Raw genomic sequence first — 20883 nt, forward strand, 5'->3', positions numbered from 1 at the left:
ACTTATCTAAGAGAAGATAAAAAACATGTATAGTAAAATGACAGCAAATTCATAATTATAAACACCACACCTAAAACAAAAACAAAAACAATCTAAGCAAACAACTAGAACAGAAACAGAACCACAGAAATGGAGATTACATGGAGGGTTAGCAATGGGAGTGGGAGGAGGAGAGAGGGGGAAAAAAGGTACAGAGAATAAGTAGCATTAGATGGTAGACAGAAAATAGACAGGGGAAGGGTAAAAATAGTATGGGAAATGTAGAAGCTAAAGAACTTATGACACATGGACATGAACTAAAGTGGGGGAATGTGGGTGGGAAGGGGTATGCAGGGTAGAGGGGAACGAAGGGGGGAAAATGGGACAGCTGTAACAGCATAATCAATAAATAAAAGAAACATTGAAAAAATAAAAAATAAAATAAAATATCTGTCTTTAATAAAATTGTATTAAACCTAACATGTGTTTATTTTGTCAGACCATGCTCATGTGTCTTTGGTAGCCTTTAGCCAGTTCAAGCCTACCAGGGCAAACACACTTACAGGCAGTTCAGTCTTGTTTGGCAAATTATTTTATACTTACCTAATTTAAAGCTAAGTCTTACTATATAGTCTTAAAATTCAGAACAGTATCTTAGAAAACAAACAGCTATGGTCAATGGTAACTTTGATGTCTAGGGGTTTTTTTTTTCTACAAGTGTTTTTTTTGGTTTTTACAAGTTCTGTTTTTTTCTCCTATAGCAATGTACAAATGAATAAATAGTTAATATTGACTTTGGGGTTAGACTCTGAAGGCAAGTTTTTAAAGTTAGATGTAACAGTGCACTATTTGCTTGTAATTTCTATTGTGAAATGCTTGCCTTCAAATTCAACTCTTACGGTAAAGATTACCTTTTTGTTTAACAATTGGATGTGCACACTGGTTAAGATACACATGCTTCACTCTGTGCTCCAGCATGGCCCTCTTCTGCCTGTCGTGAAAGGTGACTTGAACTAGGTGTTAGAAATTTAGTTTCTGTACTAATACATTTTGACTTTGGTCATGTAAATTAGTCTCTCTCTTTTAGTAACCACCTCTGTACAATGGTATACCACCACTTACCCTGCTAACCACACAAATCAGTGTGGAAATCAAATGAAGTAACGTTCTCCCCAAAGTCTGAACTGTCGAGTTTTATATACAGTAAGGTTCTGGCTATTTTGTAAATCATTAGCATTCCCTGCTTCATTTATTTATTTTATTTCTTCTAACTTCAATGTCCGCCAGAAGGAATTTTGGGATGAAGCACTACAGGTTTGTCTTCCTCCTTAAACTTAATTTCCTGGTATTAAATCTGGATTTATTCAGAAATGTTGACTTGGGCCACGTAGAAACCTTGGCTTTCTAGAGATAGCTTATTTCTTAATATTTAGTAAATTTTAAGTACAGTTTTGCAGAAACCTTTCTTTTGCTAGTTTCTCATTTTTCTTCTTCCTTGTACCCTTAGAGCAAAACCCCCAGAATATTGATTTAAGGGTATGGGCTTAAGTGTCAGAGTCCCTGGGATTGAATCTAGTTCCACTGTGGCCCTTGGGAAAGTGGTTTAGCTTCATTGTGCCTCAGTTCCTTCATTTGTAAAATGAAGATGGTAATAATACTTAGTTTACAAGGTTGTTATGTGGTTTAAATGGGATAATACATGTAAATTCCTTAGCACGGGGCCTGGAACATAGAAAATGCTCAAAATGTTTTAGTATTATTACATAATTATTAATAATGATTTCTGAAAAACCATTCAACCTCCCACTCTTTTAAGTGAAAGTAATATTTTAGTGTAGTCTGATATATTCTTTCTATTTACACTTCTTATACTCTATGTTTAGGATATAATTTTTAATTTTGTGGAAGACTTGAACTAGACTATAGTTTTAATATTTATATGTCATGTTTTAATTTTCAGTAAGAAATGGCTAATATCTAAAAATTGTTTATTTTAGGTTTTTCAACTCATTAACCTAATGAACCAGAGTAACTAAGATTTAACAGACTTTTTACAAGATATGCCATGTACCAGGACATATGTATTATTTATTCTCAAATCAGCCCTGTAATATAGGAATTATTTTAGAGTTTCATACTGAAGCTAGAGAATCTGTGAGACCTGATACCAGAAGATAAGCACCAAGAGGGCAGGATTTTTTTCCCCTGCTTGGTTCACCATTGTATCTCTATTGCCTAAAACGGTGCCTGTCAGAGAGCGGATGGTCTGTAGAAGTTCATTGACTATTTTAAATCAATTTTATTAATACAGATCCCTGTTTCAAGTCTTAGTTTCCTGATGATTGCATCACAGTCTGTCTGTGAAGACTGCTCAGTATTTTTAAAACTACTCTTAGGGATCATTTTAAAACCGGTAGGCAATAGGTTTTCTTAAGTATACAAAATTAATGAGAAACGCAACTTGAATAAAGCTTGGTGTCACCTCACCAGCTCAGTTGAGGGTTGTATGTGGAACCACGATGGTTTTCCCTCCATCGTGTACTGAAAAACTATGGGGAGGTGTGGGAAATGGGGACGAAGTGAGGAAGGCAGCTTCCTGACCTCTTAATTGTAGTTTAGCTTTTTTATTTCAGTCTTGTGAATTTCCTAGAATATTAAAATGTAGAAACAGTTTAGCACTATATAAAACTAATTTCACAGATTATTTTGATATTTTTATTCCTCTGAAGTTCTCTTTTTAGTGAGATTCAGTGAGAATCACTTGTGTTCATGTTTCAACTTGTAAAGACTCTTAATCTTTCTTAATCTTGGGATGTGTAAGTTATCTTTTTTATTATAACTAAACTGTAAAATCTGATTTAAATATACATTCAAATGCATTTTTCCTGTTATATAATGAATTTTTCCATCTTTGTATTTATTGTATAATGTGTGGTATCTTTCACAGTCTTCCTTATCATTGGTAATGTTTTCAAAAGATGATCTCTCCTTGCTCCTTCTGAATTTTATTCTAGGCTTTTCCCCCTCCCACCATGTTAAGACCAAAACAAAATTGTCTGGGAGAAACAGATGTCTGTCATTTTCTTTACAATCTTCAGGAAAAGAAGTTAGAATTATTTTAGGCTAATCTGGTATCTCACCATCCTGCTATTAGGAATCCTTTACATCTGAATTACTTCGTTGTCAACATAAATACTTTTACCTTTTTCTGGAATTGATCAGTTGCCTCAATAATTTCTTCATATACAAGTACCATTTACTTTATGAAATAAGTGTTCCTGTTAAATGTAAATTGAATCATAGTATAATCTAAATGCAGTAGGGGGGACTCTTTTGTTCAAAGAAATCCTTTTGTAAAGCAAATAATTACCCAGTAATTATGTTTTGGGTTGTTTTTGTTTGTTTTCTTTTCAATTGTTAGTGGTAGTTTTTTGTTTTTCTACATTTGGATTTTCAAATACAGGGTTTACTTAAAAACAGGGTATACTTAGAAGTGATTTCTAAGGTCATTTCTGAACTCTCTCTGCTCTGGGTTAAGATGCACTGAGACAAGCCGTAATTTGAGGTTTTCTGTACTGAATATTAAGTTAGTTGTTTGGTAAGAAAGAAAACATCCACAGTCTTCTTTTGAGTGTCCTGTTGCTTATAGTCAACAGAGGGGTTTTTTAAGATAACATTGACTAGCTCTCATTACGCTGACTGTGATTTCTTTGTGTGTCAAGTCTGGTTTTACTGTACCCTTCGTCTTCTGTGTTGCAGCTGGTGGACAGTGAGGTGGTTATGCTTTCAGCACACTGGGAAAAAAAGAAGACAAGCCTGGTAGAGTTACAGGAGCAGCTTCAGCAGCTTCCAGGATTGATAGCGGATTTAGAGTCCATGACAGCAAATCTGAGTAAGTTTTATGTTCGTGTCTGTGCATTACCTTTAGGAATGAAAATAATTTGGACTGGACTTGGTGTAATTTTAAAGCTTTCTAAGAATACGTTATTGATTAATAGGGTTTTTTTGGAAAGTAGTAAATTTGAGTTAATTTCATAATTCTGTTTCATGATTAGACAGAAAATGATTTAAAATCTAGGCATGATTTCTAAAATATCCCAATAACTTTTTCTGGCTCAGTTCAGCTCAGGAAACACAATTATTTTTTTTATTCTTAAAGTGACTTAGGGTAGTCTTTGTGACATTTAATCTCGATTTAAAAGTATACATATAGAAAATAAAAGGGATTAAGGTGATTTTGTCCTCACTCTAGTACAAGCTGGAAGTTTTTGCTTTTAAAACTAGTATGCTTTTTTTCTCTTCAAACTGAAAAGAGATGAAACAAATCCAGTTAAATGTAGGTACCTGTTTGGCTAAATTTAAACCTTGTAGAAGTTTATAAATTTTGGGTGTTTTTTTAATTGTGATGAATTATGCTGATATTCTTTATTTCTTGTGTTTGCATTTAGAAAATTAACTTCTGTGTTTGTCAGTGCCACATCTTAGAATAATATTATGGTTTATTATTTTCTAACGAAGTTTGAGGTCTTAGTGAAGTAAGGGTTAGGAGCTACCTGCATAGGAAATAAACTCAAACTAATAACCTGATCCAATCCTATGGGTAAGAAGGTAAGAATACCCTATCATCTCTTCCTGTGTTTCAGTATCACTTTTTTAAAAACGTGAAACAAAAATAATTTACAAAACAAGAAATTAGCAAATCCTAAAGCAGTTTTTTTCTGTGTGAATAAAGTTACCTGAATGGTATTTAGAATGCTGTTGTTGATAACAGTAGTTAATATTATAATACCTACTATGTGTCAGGGATCATTATGTGCTTTACAAACATTATTTTAATCTTCCTAAGAATCCTACAAAGTAGTTTTATTATTCCACTTCACAGGTAAGGAAAGTAAAGCTTGGAAGAGGTTGTGACTTGTTCTAGGTCACATTAAGGTACGGATCCAGGATCTTAACCCCAATGATGATGTCCCAGTGGGAATGACAGCTGTCAGTAGGTCTCAGAAACTACCCATTAAGCCCTGGCTGTTGCAATTTTTTCTTTTGTTAGTGATTTGTTGTTTCTGAAAGTGAGGCATGGAGAAGATATTGTGGGTCTTAAGAGAAATGTGAAATCCCTGTGGTTGTCATCTGTATCTTTTTCCCTCGTGTGGGTATAGGCATGATCCTTCTCAGTCAAGACTTTGAGAAGGCTTGATGGAAAAATTGCTTCCATGATCCTTTGAATTTTCTTTTCATCCACTTTTTTTAAGCTTATGTTTCTTGCTTTTGAGTTGCTTGCTTTTCATTGATTGTATATTTCTTTGAAGAGCTGTTCTTCTACGATAAACCCCCCCTTTTTTTTTTGCCAGGTTAGAATAAATTCTGTTTAGAGATGTTCTTTGTTTGATACCACTCTTTTGATTAAGTGAAGTGTGACATGATTCTAATTATTTTCATAGTTATTTCTGCTTAGGAAATGCAGTTTATATACTTCTTTCTTAAAATAGAACATAATCTATTTTCATTTTCAATTACGATTCTAATGTCCTGGCAAAGTTTGATATTTAGACACAAAGACAGTGATATGTGTCTTTCCTTTTTAGAAACTAAAATGAAGGGGTTGGGCTTCCCAAATGCTCACTTGAATTCTCTTTGTTAATCTGAGGACATCAACCACCAGTGGCAAATTAAAGCTAAAGGATTCTCTAAACCACCATTATGGACAGATAATCACTCCTAAGTAATTTAGGTCATTTTTTTCTAGTCTTGTTCATCAGTTAAATCTAGGTGGTTGGTTTTTATATTTATAGCCAATCTGAATATCATTAGCATTTGAAATACTTGATACCTTTGTGTTTTAATCTATTGCTGTTATTTGCCGGATACTTATTTAGTAATGACTGACTCACTGTAGAAGATAGCAAGTCAGAACTGGAATTCAAGAGTCCTAGTATTTGTTGACCTAGAATAAGCTCATAGGGAGGTGTTTTGAAAATGTGACTTTTAGATAAGCAACTTATGCATCTTAAAATTAGTGCTGATATTCTTTATAGGAGGAAAATATTTTGAAGCCAAATTTGGTGGGACAGGTTGTATATCCATATCATTAATGTATTTTATTAATTCATTTTAGTGAATTTATACATCATTCTTAGGTATTAGAAGCATTTAGTGTTTTAAATATTCACTCAAATACTAAATTAATTTCTTTTGTGTTTTTGTAGCCTCAGAAATATCTCTTATCATCACCTGAATACCTTGATATATCACAAGGCTTAAAGAGTCAAGCAATAATAATAATAAAAATAAAAATAATAATAATTAGGAGAAAATAGTAACTGACCTATATTTAGTCACAGGATTCCCTTAATTTTGAACTTTTTACCTTTTCACTGTTGTATCTAATATTATATCAAGTCAGTCCCTTTATTTGCTAGGCTACTTAACTCATTTATTCTTGTTCTGTTTTCTAGAGGGTCTGCACTTATTAAAGAGTAAAGGCTTTGTATGATGTGAGCAGTTGGAACCTTTGATGATGCTTAGCTGCATTATCCTGTGGCTTAGTATAACACCTGATTACTTAATTCCCTAGGAATTAAGGATGGATAATCCATTCATGTCGTTTTTTTATTAATGGGATGTGGTCCATCCAGCTTACAAAAGCCTGTGTAATAGATAATTGCTGGTAAATCTTATCATTTTTTTAAAAAAGATGAAGGTGTGCTGGGAAGTGGAAAATAAGGGCTATGAACTACTAACTCACAGATCTGGATTTGGACCCTAGCTCCACAACTTCCTTTCTGCGAGAGGCCCTGCAGGTTTTTTACCTGCACCAAGCTTTAGGTTGTTCATCTGCAGAATGAGGATGAGAGTACCTGCCTCGTAGGGTATTTGTGGGGTTAAATGACAGATGTAAAGCACTCAGCTCAGTGCCCAGTACATATCAGGTGTCTTTTGGGTGCCATGTGCTGTTTGTAGGCTCTGGGGATATAGCAGTGAGTAAAACCCAGACTGCCACCAGGATGCTGACTTTCTAGGGGGAGTTTATCTAAGTTTTACAAATTTACAAATCCATTGTTCTTTGGCAGACGACTTGTTTGAATGTTATGCAATTTAGCTTGCTCTGCAAAATAGTTTAGAATGCAAAACCACAGCGTGAAATGTGATGAGATGAATGATGTAGTCCTGTGCTCATTGAAAGGCAGTGCATAAGAGTAAATGGAATGTTGTCATCCAGATTCTGTATACTTTCTCAATCTTTGTAATTACCATGGTGTGTGTTTCACCATAAAACTACTAAAATGTTTGAAAAGTATTTATTGAATTCTCTTAAACTTCCACTAGAGGGTAGTCTAATCCTATTCCTTTATTGAAGTTAAAATATCAAGGGCTTGTCTGAATTTTCTCTATTGCTTAGTTTATTTTTTTGTGACCTACTTTAAACAGACTATTATCTTCATCTAGAACAGAAGATTCTGTTGGTTCTTAGATAACAAAGTGCTGCAAGAAAATGACAGCCAGCCTTGGCCAGTGTGACTTGGTTGGGTGTTGTTCTGCAGACTGAAAGGTCGAAAGTTCGATTCCCAGTCAGGGCACATGCCTGGGTTGTGGGTTTGGTTCCCAGTTGGAGCATGTGCAGGAGGCAGTTGATTGATGTTTCTCCCCCTCTCTTCCTCCCTCCCTCCCCAGCTCTGGAATCAATAAAAGAAAAAAAACCCCAAAATTTAAAAAAAAAGAAAATGACATATACTAAATTTGTAGCATTTAAAAAAATATGACCTAACCTGATATCTTGTTGTTTTGCTTTTGTCTATACAGACTTTGAGAGAGCATCCAGCAGGGAGGCTGTCACTCACAGCTCTCAGTGTTTCATGAATGAGATTATTTTATTATCCAGGTTCCTTTTTGAGACTAGACCTTTCAAGAAGCTCTTTAGATATCTTATGGTATACTAAATGATTTAATTTGTTTTGTAATGGCTTTGCAAGTTAATTCACTTATTATCATATCATCCTTACTGTATTACCTTATTAGGTAAAGAAGTGATGTCAGCATTTAAAGAATCCTGTGGTCTTTTTTTTTTAAGATTTTATTTATTTATTTCTTAGAGAGGGAAGGGAGAGAGAAAGAGAGAGAGAGAGACATCAATGTGTGGTTGCTGGGGGTCATGGCCTGCAACCCAGGCATGTACCCTGACTGGGAATCGAACCTTCGACACTTTGGTTCACAGCCTGCACTCAATCCACTGAGCTACACCAGCCAGGGCTAGAATCCTGTGGTGTTTTAGTACCTGGCTTCTGTGACCTATGGGTTTGTAGTCAAGGAAGATTCTTTGCTTTTTGAGGCTAATTATTTTTGTTAGAAAAACACTCATTATGTGTGAAATTATTAGTTTTAGGGTGCTCCTTCATTTTCATATGTCAGTGGTTTCACTACATATGATATGTATTTGAAACAAATGGCACAAAGTAAAATTCCAAACAGAATCACCCTTCCTCTGGGACAGTCTTCTCACAAAGATTTGTGAAGCTCTTTCCTGCACAGCTGTCAGGCATTCCCAAATGGCTTTTCATGATAAAACTCCACCGATCTTTTCCACTGATCACTAAATGAGACATATGCTGTTGTTACAGTGAGCAAAATGGTGAAATCTGAGCTTCTTGTAAAGGTGTATTTGTGTCCATGGAGGTCTGCTAGTGTTTTATGTACCTGCATTCTAAGTTAGGTTACCAAATTCACTCATACATGCATCTTGTTTTGTAATAGGTAATGAGCAGGTTATGACAGGGAAATTAGATTTATGATCATTAAATTAAAATTCAATATAAAATATTCAGGATATATTGCACATATGTGCTTATAATTATTATTTAAAGAACAATTTTAAAGTTTTTAGTGTGTAAAGGGAAGAAAATTTGCTTTTGTCAATACAGTTCTATATTTTATTACTGATTTCAAGCCTGTTAAGAGTTAAAATGGAAAATTCCCATTGCTTCTCTTGTTTTAACTAACTGATAATGGGGTCTGGTTTGATACACTAACAACAAAATGTTACAGAACACGCACACGTACAGGGCCAAGGGGGGTTACAGTGTACTATTACCGAAAGGACTCCTTACCAGATTCGATTGTCTGCCGCCTTAGGAAAGATGCCAGAGATTTGTGAAAAGGAAAGGAAATGTTTATTTAAAGCTATACAGACTTAAAGTAGGGACCTAATGTCTTCATGAAATATCAAAGTCCTTTTTGAATACCCACAGATGCCCACAGTGCTTCCTTCTCCCCCTGCCCTAATTTGGGGTACTATATCTCAGGAAAAGAAGCAAACATCCATGATTCAGGCTCCTGACACCATCAGCTGTGTTGCCGTCCAGGCAGGATCTCCAGTTAATCCAAAGTCATGTGGCACCTTCTCATGGCCTACTAGCAAGAGTTCTTTCACCCTTTTTCCAGGCAAAGTCTCTCCTGCTTCCCAGGCCACGTGGCCAAAGGGAGCATCTCAAAGCCACGTGGTCCTCTTCTACCAAAGCTGCAGGGGTCCCCACTCTGGCCAAAACCTCATGGTTCTCTCTCAGCAAAGCTGTGGGGAGGGTCGGATTGCTACTCTGCCAAAGCCGAGTGGTGGTTCTCTGCTAAAGCCGCATGGTGATTCCTCACTTTGGCAAAGCTGCATGGTTCCCTTTTCACCTAAGCTGCAGGGGTCTGCACTCTGGAGAAACTGCGTGGATCTCCCTTTACTGGCTGCCCCGTCTGGGTTTTTTCCTCAAGCCAATCTTCCTCTGCAGCCCCATTTCCGACTCCTCCCATAATCGGCTACACTTGCCAGCACTCTCATATCTTGCTAGCTTTACTGGGCTGCCGTAGCCGTAGTGAGTCTGGGCAGGTGTGGCCCCATGTCATGGAGCCAATCTTCAAGCTTTCACGCACGCGCTATAACCAGGGGGAGCTGCCCCCTAGTTACATCTTGGGTGGAAGTCACTTCCACACCCCTGGCTCAAGCATGGCCACAGCTATTTAATATATCTGTGCAACCAGTTAAAGGTTATAGATTTGTTAAATGACCATGCCAGAGGTTAGCTGCAAAGCTGTTGCTGTACAAAACAGCTCTGCATGTTCCTGCTCCTGTGCCCTGCTCCTGCTTCCCCCAATTCATACCTGTGGGGGGAAGGGGTGAGGACATCCTAATATTTCCTGGACACCTTGAGTTCTGGACCCATTCCAAATCCTTATTTGGGGCCCCCCTATAGGCTGCACCCTGTTACAAAACTATTATCATATTGTTTAATGTTTTTGAAGTTCTCTGTACATGCTTAATTTTTTCTTTTACAAAATTTAGCTTAACCTCCTAATATTTAAATTAGATGAACATGAATCATAGATTTGCTCTCTTGGTTATTATTTTACATTTTTAATCTTTTAAAATTTATTTCTTGTTGTATTTTTCCTATTACCATTTATCTCCCTTATACCCTCTTCTACCTCTACCAACCCCCCTCACCCCCAAATCACTAAACTGTTGTTTATGTACATGAGTCCTGCTCCTTTTTTGTTTGATCCCTCCCCTCCAACCCCACCACACCAGAACTGTCAGCTGGATCTCTATTTATGAATCTGTTTCTATTTTGCTTTTTAGTTCAGTTTGTTTATTAGATTCCACATATGAGTGAAATCATACAGTATTTGTCTTTCTCTGGCTGGCTTATTTTACTTAGCATAATGCTGTCACAGAGGATAAAATTTTCTTTTTTATGGCTAAGTAGTATTCCATTGTATCAATGTACCATAGTTGTTTTATCCACTCACCTACTGATAGGCTCTTGGGCTGCTTCCATATCTTAGCTCTTGTAAATAACACTGCAGTGAACATAGGGATACATATATTCTTTCAAATTAGCATTTTGGTTTTCTTCAGGTAAATTCCCAGAAGTGGAATTGCTGGATCATAAGGTAGTTCCATTTTTAATTTTTTGAGGTAACTCCACACTGCTTTCCACAGTGGCCGCACCAGTCTGCATTCCCACCAACAGTATGAAAGAGTTTCCCTTTCTCCACATCCTCGTTTGTTGATTTGTTAGTGATGACCATTCTGACAGGTGTGACATAATATCTCTTTGTGGTTTTAATGTGCATCTCTCTGATGATTGGTGATGTTGAGCATCTTTTCATATGTTTATTGGCCATCTGCATGTCCTCTTTGGAGAAGTGTCTATTCAGATTTTTTGCCCATTTTTTAATTGGATTGCTTATTTTTTTTAGTGTTGAGTTTTAGAAGTTCTTTATAAATTTTGGATATTAACCTATTATCAGATGTATCGGTGATTATCTTCACCCATTAAATGAGTTGTCTTTTCATTTTGTTGATTGTTTCCTTTGCTCTGCAAAGGAAAGATATGTATGTAGTCCCATTATAGTTTGATATAGTCCCATTTGTTTATTTTTTTCTTTTATTTCTCTTGCCTAAGGGGATATATCAGAAAAAATACTGCTATGAGCAATGCCCGAGATTTTATTGCCTGTTTTCTTCTAGGATGTGTATGGCTTTGGGTCTAACATTTAAGTCTTTATTTTAGTTTGAATTCATTCTTGTGTGTCACACTACCTAATATCAAACTACACTCTAAGGCCACAGTAATCAAAACAGCATGGTGTACTGGCATAAAAACAGACACATAGATCAGTGGAACAGAATAGAGAGCCCAGAAATAAATCCACACCTTAATAGTCAATTAATATTTGATAGAGGAAGCAAGCACATGAAATGGGCTAAAGATAGTTGATTCAATAAACAGTGTTCAGAAAATTGAACAGATGCCTGCAGAAAAATGAATCTAGATCATCTTCTTATTTTATATTTCAGAGTGATAGACTCATTCTGTCACCAGAAATCATTGTTCATTGAATTCAGCAGACTGGGCATTAGGGGATACAAAGATGCAAAAATGCAGTTGTTACCCTTAAGGCTCTTCCTGATTCCTGAGACAGATGATAGTATACAGATAGTTGTATAATGTCAGTTAGAATGTAAGCCTACATCAGGTTGAAAGCAGAGAAGAGAAAAAGAGCTTTGAGGACTGGAGGAAGGGATAGCACTGACCAGAGCCTGAAAAGGGAGCTTGGGTTCGGCAACGGAGGCAAGCTGGGGCATCTTACAGACAAGCGGAGGCAAGGAGACTGGAGCATGAGGACTCTTCTTGGAATGAGTCCTGAGGCCAAGTAATTGTAAGATTGGAAAAATAGGTTGTGGCCAGGGGGTGACAGGTCCCTGAATGCTTCATTAAGGAGTTAAACTAGATTCGTGTAGTACTTGTGAACCTTTGAAACTTTTTAAAGGGGAGAACACAAATATGAATTTGGTGGTAGCAGTGAAATGACCAGTGACTGTCCCTGGGATTTTAATCTAAATTCAACACAAGAAATGACGCTGTTGGCCTATTCAGAAGGACATGTAGTTTGTTTCTTTCTTGTTAGTAATTCCAGGTTGGTACTAAACCATTCATATGTTTTCACCTGATCCCTATTTCTATTTTATTAACAGAAGTGAACTAGGCTGGCAAGTTCAATTTGTATCTAGAACATGAGAAATTAATTGGCCTGCCAAGGGATCAACGTATTCAACTTCCTGGCCTCGTTAACTCTGTAGTCAACCAACAGAGGTAGACTCTAAATGGAAATTGCCATCTGTCCAAATAAAAAAATAAAATAGGTAAAAAGGATATATTAATTTTCAAATATAAGTTACTCCATTACATATTTTCTTTTTAGAAAAATCATTTGAAACATACCCCTTCTCACTTATAAGGATAAGGGATTTTAAGTCTCAGAACATAGCCTTGAGTATAATTTATAAGTATATATAAGTTTGCTAGAAAAAAATGAAAATATTATTGATATTTTGGTGTGTTAGATGCATAGGTATTTACAACATGACCATACTGGTCTCAAATTTATTACTTTTAAATGACTTTTACAAAATTTAGTTAATTTTTATAAAAAGTTTGCTTTGCATTTTTTATCATCAGCCATTGACTATTTACTTACTGCCAAGTGCTAAGTTAGTTACTTTACACAGTTTGCCTCATTGAACCCTTTGACCGCTTCACAAGATGTGTATTGTTGGCCCTCTTTGGACTGATGAGGTATTATCTCATCTCATCTGTAGGGGGCAGAGCTGATTTCTAAGCTTGTGTTTCAAACCCTACTTTTAACGCATCCTCTATATTCTAAGGACAATGTGCAAGGTGGCTAAGGATAGCATGGAGGCACTGTGTAGCTTAGAGTTGAATGGATTCCATATTAAATTTAATTGTTCTGGTTCTTATCACTATCAAAGTAAAGTAACTTTTTTGATAACCTGCTAGCTAGGATCTTTTAAGACCCTGTCAAACCTATGTTGACAGAATGAGCTGAATATTGCTTCCTTAGGGCCAGTGGGACTACCTTCCAGGCTCAATCTCAGTCCTTTTAACATAAAAAAAAACCCTTAGTAGCAACTAGTACAATCACATAATTTCGCTTGTCCCCCTGCCCCCATGGTAAACTTGTTACATACTTGTTACATGGTAAACTTGTTACATTCATGACATTGTTAAAAATCTTAGTTACATGTTTTAGTAGATTATAATGTAGGTTTTTTTTAAGATTTTCTTTATTTTTAGAGAGGGAAGGGGGGAGAGAGAGAGAGAGAGAGAGAGAGAGAGAGAGAGAGAGAGAGAAACAAACATCAATGTGTGGTTGCTGGGGGTTCTGGCCTGCAACCCAGGAATGTACCCTGGCTGGGAATCGAACCTGGGACACTCAATGTAGATTTTGCAAATTTTTTTAGGTTAGGCTTGCTATAATAAAATGTTTAGCTGTTTTATGTGACCCCTGAAGATATATTCAGAACTGTTATGAACTACATTATTATTAGCCTTTTGCAGACTTACCAGTGGTTTACAGTGATGCATCAGTATGATCAAAGTCAGTACCTAGTGTCTTTGAAGAAGAGTGTTAAACTATTTGTCATCACATTTTGCTTTTCAGGAAAATATTATGCTCCCCCCCCCCCCAAAAAAAAAATCTGTGTCTTTAGGCTCTACCAGAGATGCCCAACCTTTTGGCATCTCTGGGCCACACTGGAAAAAGAAGAGTTGTCTTGGGCCACACATTAAATACACAAAGACTAATGAAAACTGATGAGGAAAAAAAAAGGTTTTAAGTAGATTTATGATTTTGTATTGGGCCACATTCATAGCCATCCTGGGTTGTGGGTTGGGCACCCCTGCATCTAGACCCCACCATATATAAGAGGGAGTTTTATAAACATAGATATTTAGTAGAGTTAAAAATTTAAGATATTAGGATATGTGAATGTTTCTAGATTTAATCAACCTTTTGGGCAAACAAAGGTTAATTAAAAAGAGGCTTAGTTGGTTAGAGTTTTGTCTCATGCATCAAATGGTTGCAGTTTGATCCCTGATTAGGGCATATATGTGGGTTGTGGGTTCAAGCCCCAGTTGGGGCACTTACGGCAGACAACCAATTAATCTCTACCCCCTACCCCCCCCACCCCACCTCGTCCTCTCTAAAATCAGTAAACATATCCTCAGGTGAGGATTTTAAAAATTTTAAAGAAAGAAAAAGCAGGCCAGAATTTGTATCTTACTAAAATTTCAAGTTAAAATTTGAGGAGTTTTCTTGTAATCTAGATGCTACAAAAGCTAATTTAGAAAGTCATATGAAAATCCAATGGATAAATGAAAGAATTCGACACACTGTACTTGTATTGCAGCTGCTTAAGTGGAACTGAGACTAGAAAGCTGCACAGCCAACTTCTTGATGGCTGCCCCTTTCCCCCTCTGGATGTCTGTGCCTTCCAGACTTAGGAGTCGAATCTCATGTTGAGCCTCTTCCTCTTCCTCCCTCATCTGTGTGAGATGTAGCTCCTTGAGTTCCCACAGCACCTCATGCCTAGGTCTTTCTAACTGTGTTGTCACTGATATATGCATCCCCTCTACTTGAAGCTCTTCAGACCAAGGCTGTTTTTCTCATCTTTTTATCCCAGTTTCTGCACATGGTGAGTGTTGTTAGGTAAATAGCCGTGATGCTGTATGAATTCTAAAAGCTTTGACCTCTAAAATTTTTCTGTTGCCTAAGAAAACCAGTCCTCTCCCCTATAACTGTGAAGTCTTGGTTTACTTAGCACCCTGTCAACTGGAAATCAATGTAGTATAGTGTAAGAGGGACTCAGTTTTGATTTCTGACTGCCTTTTACTTGCTCAGTGACCTTGGAAAAGGCACTGAATTAATTTCTGCCAGCTTTGGTCTTGAATCTTTTAAGTGAAGGCTTTGACTAAATGATCTCCATGTTCCAGTACAGCTGCAAAGATCTGTGGCCTAAAGGCAAAGTAGAGTACCAAAAGACTAGTTGATTGGTGGGCAGAGCTGTTTTCCTACCAACCACTGACTATGCTTACTGAGTCGTACATCTCTACAGTTGCTTGAAGATTTGTGTATAACAGGGGTGTCAAACTCATTTTCACCAGAGGTCACATCAGCCTTGCAGTTGCCTTCAAAGGGCCAAATATAATTTTAGGACTGTATAAATGTAACTACTCCTTAACAGTTAGGGAGCTGAAATTACATTCAGGCCTTTGAAGGTAACCACAAGGCTGATGTGGCCCCTGGTGAAAATGAGTTTGACACCCCTGGTATATATGTGCTAGGACAAAACAAATGCTAAAGTAACTTAAAATTTCAAATATTAAATTATGTTCAATATAATTTGTGTTAATTATATTTTATTGTATTCTCATTTGAAATGGATTATTCATGTGTAGTATGTGGGGTCATTAAGTTACAGTGTTAGATTAATCAAGATACTGTTTCTCATCATGCTGGATAATGAAGTGTTATGGAAAGTTACATCTTGAAAATATTTAAAATATAGAAATATACTCCAAAAAGATAATTTGAAGTATGTTTTCATGTTGGTCAGTGTATTTTATTTTGCTTCCAGAAAGTTTAATAAAGAATATTAAATAAGTGCAAAACAATATCAACAGTTTAAACTTTAAACTTTTGGATTTTTCTTCTTGATCAAGGATTCTGATTTTTGATGTTTGTTCTTTTGATCTTATATACTTTCAGCGCATTTAGAAACTAGCTTTGAGGAGGTAGAAAATCACCTGCTAAATCTGGAGGATTTATGTGCACAGTGTGAATTAGAAAGACACAAACATACACAGTCCCAACAACTGGAAAATTACAAGAAAAATAAGAGGTAAGTTTGAAAAGTTGGCCACAATATTAATTTTTAATTTCTGAGTTTTTTGCAGTACTTTACATGCTGTTATTTGTAAGTTTGGATTTACAAATAAAAGACAAATGATTCAAATGTAGAGCTTATTAATAAATTTTCCAAAGCATAATATATATTTTTTTGTCCTATTCATTATCTGTTGCCATTTTATGAAGATGGGTTCTAAAAACTAAGGATAGAGTAAAAAGTGGAGGAGAGCAGAGTAGTAGGCAAAACTTTCCCAGAACATAGTTGCCTTGATTTTGTTTTCTCCAAGTTTCAAATGCCTGAGTTGCTTTTCCCCTTTTCTGTCTTTTTTCCTTTTTTATTACCAGAGCAGGAAGAAAAGGAACCTGAGCCTAGGCTGTGGAAAGGGGTTAGCTAGATGGATTTGAATCTCAATCGTGTCACACGCCGGCTGTGAGGCCATAGGCAAACTTATTTAATCTGTTTTAGCTTCAGTGTCTCCAGCTATACTGAAGGTAATAATGTACCCACCTCACAGAGTTGTTGTGGGGATTAAATGAGATCATTGTTATCCAATGCAAGTAAGAGTTCTATATGTGTTAAGTGATTACAGAGATTATCATCACTAGGCTGGCGTGAACTGGGAAAGGAAGAGAGGTCTGAGAGTAATGGCCCGCTAAACTGCCTGTGGCATGCCAACTTGTGCAGTGACATCTTGGGCAGGGCTGGAAGGTGCAGGGTGGTCCTCTGAAGTCTATGGGGAGGTCCACAGAAGCTGGTGAGAGCACCTGAGACTGTCAGCTGGGCAAGCAGGAAACAGAAGGCAGTTGCTAGATGAAAGAAAACAAGTCTTGCGATTAGGGTCTGGTGGAGGCTGGAGAGCTGATTTGGTGGGAGAGGAAGAGGGTATGTTTGGCAGAGTATGCTTTCGATTTCAAGGTGACTGATAAATTGAGTAGTTCTGGATCTAGAGTGTGACAACAGGAGGAGTGGATTGCTGACAGGAAGTTCTGGGCACTGATGCATAGGAGGTAAAAAAGTGAAATTAAAATGTAGGTATTGTACTTATCACAATGATAAAGTTTTCTAGAATAATGCCAGGGGGGAAGAGATGAAAACTGAGTATTCTGAAGTTCTCAGTCAAGTCCATGTGTCCCTAGGGATGGGTCTTAAATGTTAATGAGACATAAGAATCACCTGGGAAGAATGTTTCAAATGTGAAGTCCTGGTATTCATCATTGGAGAGTTAATACTTACTCATAGCATCTTTATAAAATAAATATTTATCAGTAAATGCCAAAGTATTTTGCATCCAGTTATCTAGTAAGATATGAGACTTGTGATTTAAATTGAAGTAATTTATATCCTGACATGCTTATTACTGATTTAATTCAAAATTAACAGAAATACATGTGTTTTGGTTATTGTTAGAAGTCTTTGCAGCTCTAAGCTTGAATTGCTTCTCAGCCATTTGCTACCTATGTGACCTTTTGCAAATGACCTATCTTTGGCTTTCTTATCTGGAAAACAGAGATAATGAGACTTTCTTGCAAGGTTATGGAAGATAAGAGACAGGCTTTATTTATTTGTTTTCTTTTTAAGGGCCAAATAAAAGCAGACCCATTTAGCTCACAGAGTCACTGGTAATTCTCAATTCTAGTTTGCCTTTCTAAATACAAATAGTAGAAATACTGAATATGAAAACATTGCTTAATACCATTTATAAGCTATAATTTTTTCTGAAACTCTTAACCTATTTTATTCAGCATGTAAAAGGATGAAGTATCTTTTTCAAAAATACTTTTGGAAGCAATTTATTTAGTCAAGCTACACATATGTGTGAATACATATATATGGCTGATTGATAATTGGTTGTAGTAGAAATAATCTGAGTTGACAGCACTGAGAAAGTAGAGCAGTTTTATTTAGTCAAGTGTAGATTGATCAAAAAGTATGTTTTAAATAATGTCATGTAAAACTTTGACTGAATTTACTATTCAAAGATGTCTTATTTACATTATGAGTTCTTTCTTGGTTATTTCTGCTCAATCTTGAAGTATCAAAACTGGGAATATGGTGAAGGTTAGTGTAATGGCACCAAATTTTTTTTAAGATTTTATTTATTTATTTTTAGAGAGGGAAGGGAAGGAGAAAGAGAGAGAGAGAGAGAGAAACATCAATGTGCGGTTGCTGGGGGTCATGGCCTACAACCCAGGCATGTACCCTGACTGGGAATCGAACCTGCAACACTTTGGTTCGCAGCCCACACTCAATCCACTGAGCAACGCCAGCCAGGGCGACACCAAATTTTGATTAATAGAAAACTTTCCTTTAACACGGTGGATTGAACACAGTCATTTATCTTCACTGAAGCCCTACTGAAGTTGTAATAAAGAACTTTTAAAAAGTTATAATTCACACCCTGACTAGTGTGGCTCAGTTGTTTGGAATGTCATCCCGCAAACCAAAAGGTCACAGGTTCAATTCCCAGACAGGGCATATGGGGTTGCAGGTTCAGTCCCCATTGGGGGGGGGGGCGGGGTGTGAGAGGCAACTGATCAATGTTTCTCTCTTGCATCAGGGAGTGTTTTTCTCCCTCTCTCTCCCCCTCCCTTCCCCTGTTTCTAAAATCAATAGCATGTCCTTTAGAGAAAGCAGAAGAGAAGTACCTAAACCCATCTAGATCAACAAAGCAATTACAATATTTAAAAAATAATTTATAATTTGCAAGAACAAAAAGACTAGAAGAGTAAATACCATCAACATTTTGTAACAGAGAAGGTGGGCGATGAGTGGTAGCTGACAGCAGAGCAGAGGAGGCTGCAGTCTAAGCTGAGACTCAGGTGCCTGTAGTGGGACCAGGACGTGCAGCATGCTGACGTATGCTAGAAAGGTTCAGGATTTGAAAGCACCATGAACTTGAAAAGGTAAAGGGTGTTAAAAGTATATGCATGGAGAGAACATACATGGAGAAATTAGACCTCCTGACCTATGTTCAGCCACATCATTACACCAAGCCCTAGCTCATTAAGTGACATTAGGTTGCACCCAAGAGGCACCAGACTTGAAGAGTCTGGACACATTTGAGAGAAGTTAGAGCTACCACTGTGTTGAAAACAAAGGAATTAGTGAAAGGCACATATCAAACAGCAAGGCTCTGTAGGCCTCTTTCTTCACTGGCTCCCAGAACTTTGGCAACCAAACTTACATCCCTGTGTAGAATTTTGGAGGGTTCTTCTGAGAAATTGACCAGCCCAAGAGAAAATACCAGCAAGTATGGATATTTGTAGAGTTCTCTGATGAAACAGCTGGGTCTGCATCTTAACACCTTCTGATGATGAGTGCCCCCCCGCCCCCCACATCTGCACATGACTTCTAATCAACTTTTTGGTGCCTCACTCTTAAATATGAATGGACAGCTAAGGAAGAATATCCAGTTAAGGGAATCTTCTAACATGAAAGAGACCAAAATAAATAGAAAATAATCTAATAATAATATATATATTTCAACCCACAGAGAAATGAAAAACTATGAGGAGAGCAAATGAAAACTTACATTTTTAAATTATTAATAGCCTCAGATACATGAGGCCATCTTGCATTTATGAGGCGTGGACAGAATTCTATAGAAAAAGAATAATTAGCAAGAAAGAGCTCTTAGAAATAAACTATGTGATAGCAGAAGTAGAGAAAACTTCAACTGGAACACTGGAAGATAGTGTTAAGTATTTATATAAGAGAACAAAAAGATTGAGAAAAGCTAAGTTAGAAAATTAGATAATTAATTCTTAAGTCCCTTATCTGACTACTAGGAGTTCAGAAAGAAAGAGAAAAAGAGACAAATTCATTAAAGAGATAATACAGGCAAATTGTTCAGAACAGAAGAATATGAAAAATTGTGAAAGGACCTACCAAGTACTTTGTCAATACATATTTTTGTAAATTTTACTACACTGGGAATAAAGATTTAAAAAAGCATTTAGAAAGGTCTTACATTAAAATTAGAAATCAAAAGAACTTCAACTTTTCAGCAACACTGGAAGTAGAAAATGGTATTCACTTTATTTTACTTTATGTATACTTAACAAAGTTTTCATCAAGTGTGAGGAAGTAGCTGTTTCCAGGCATACAGGGCTCAAGTTTAGCTTATATGCACACTTTCAGGAAACCACTGGAGGATATGCCTTACAAACAAGGAGGAGGAAAGACAAAAACACAGAAGAGAGATGAATTGGTCTAAGAGGGTCAGTCCATTTTAGAAAAGAAACAAAGGGAATTTCCAGAATGATGGTGGAGAGAAATTTCAGCAGTCCTGGAGAGCAGTCAGACTGAAAACAGGGAGACTTCTGGAAAATTCTGTGAGCAGTGTTTCTAAGGAGAAAAAAAATGAAGCTAATAAATTGTCTGATATGCTTGACCATATTGAGAGGAGTTTTATAAGCTCTGATGGACAGTTTTATGGTGAATTAGTGATAGGTATGTTTTTTAAAAAGTAAGAAAACCAGGCAACTGTTAACATGAAGGGAAAACTCAGGTTTATAAGAAAAGAAATATACTACATGGTTCAGTTGAAAACAATATTTATGTAATTATAATAATTAAATGCAGAATGTGGATTTAAGCCAGAACTGTAATATAACTTATTGGGAAGATAGGGGAAAGGAAGCCTGTTTGTA

At 36.6% G+C, this 20883-nt stretch overlaps 1 protein-coding gene across 2 annotated transcripts in view; it reads left to right on the top strand.

The window, feature by feature from the left end:
- The window catches only part of DTNBP1 (dystrobrevin binding protein 1), a 184511-nt gene that overhangs the window by 43727 nt on the left and 119901 nt on the right, over positions 1–20883 (top strand). For both annotated transcript variants that reach the window (XM_028511673.2, XM_036026483.1), the window contains 2 exons: positions 3739–3871; positions 16090–16222. In XM_028511673.2, coding sequence (XP_028367474.1) covers positions 3739–3871; positions 16090–16222 — 266 coding nt within the window. The remainder of the gene's footprint in view (positions 1–3738; positions 3872–16089; positions 16223–20883) is intronic.

Source organism: Phyllostomus discolor, chromosome 5, assembly GCF_004126475.2.
Source record: "Phyllostomus discolor isolate MPI-MPIP mPhyDis1 chromosome 5, mPhyDis1.pri.v3, whole genome shotgun sequence".
Classification (NCBI taxonomy): domain Eukaryota; kingdom Metazoa; phylum Chordata; class Mammalia; order Chiroptera; family Phyllostomidae; genus Phyllostomus; species Phyllostomus discolor.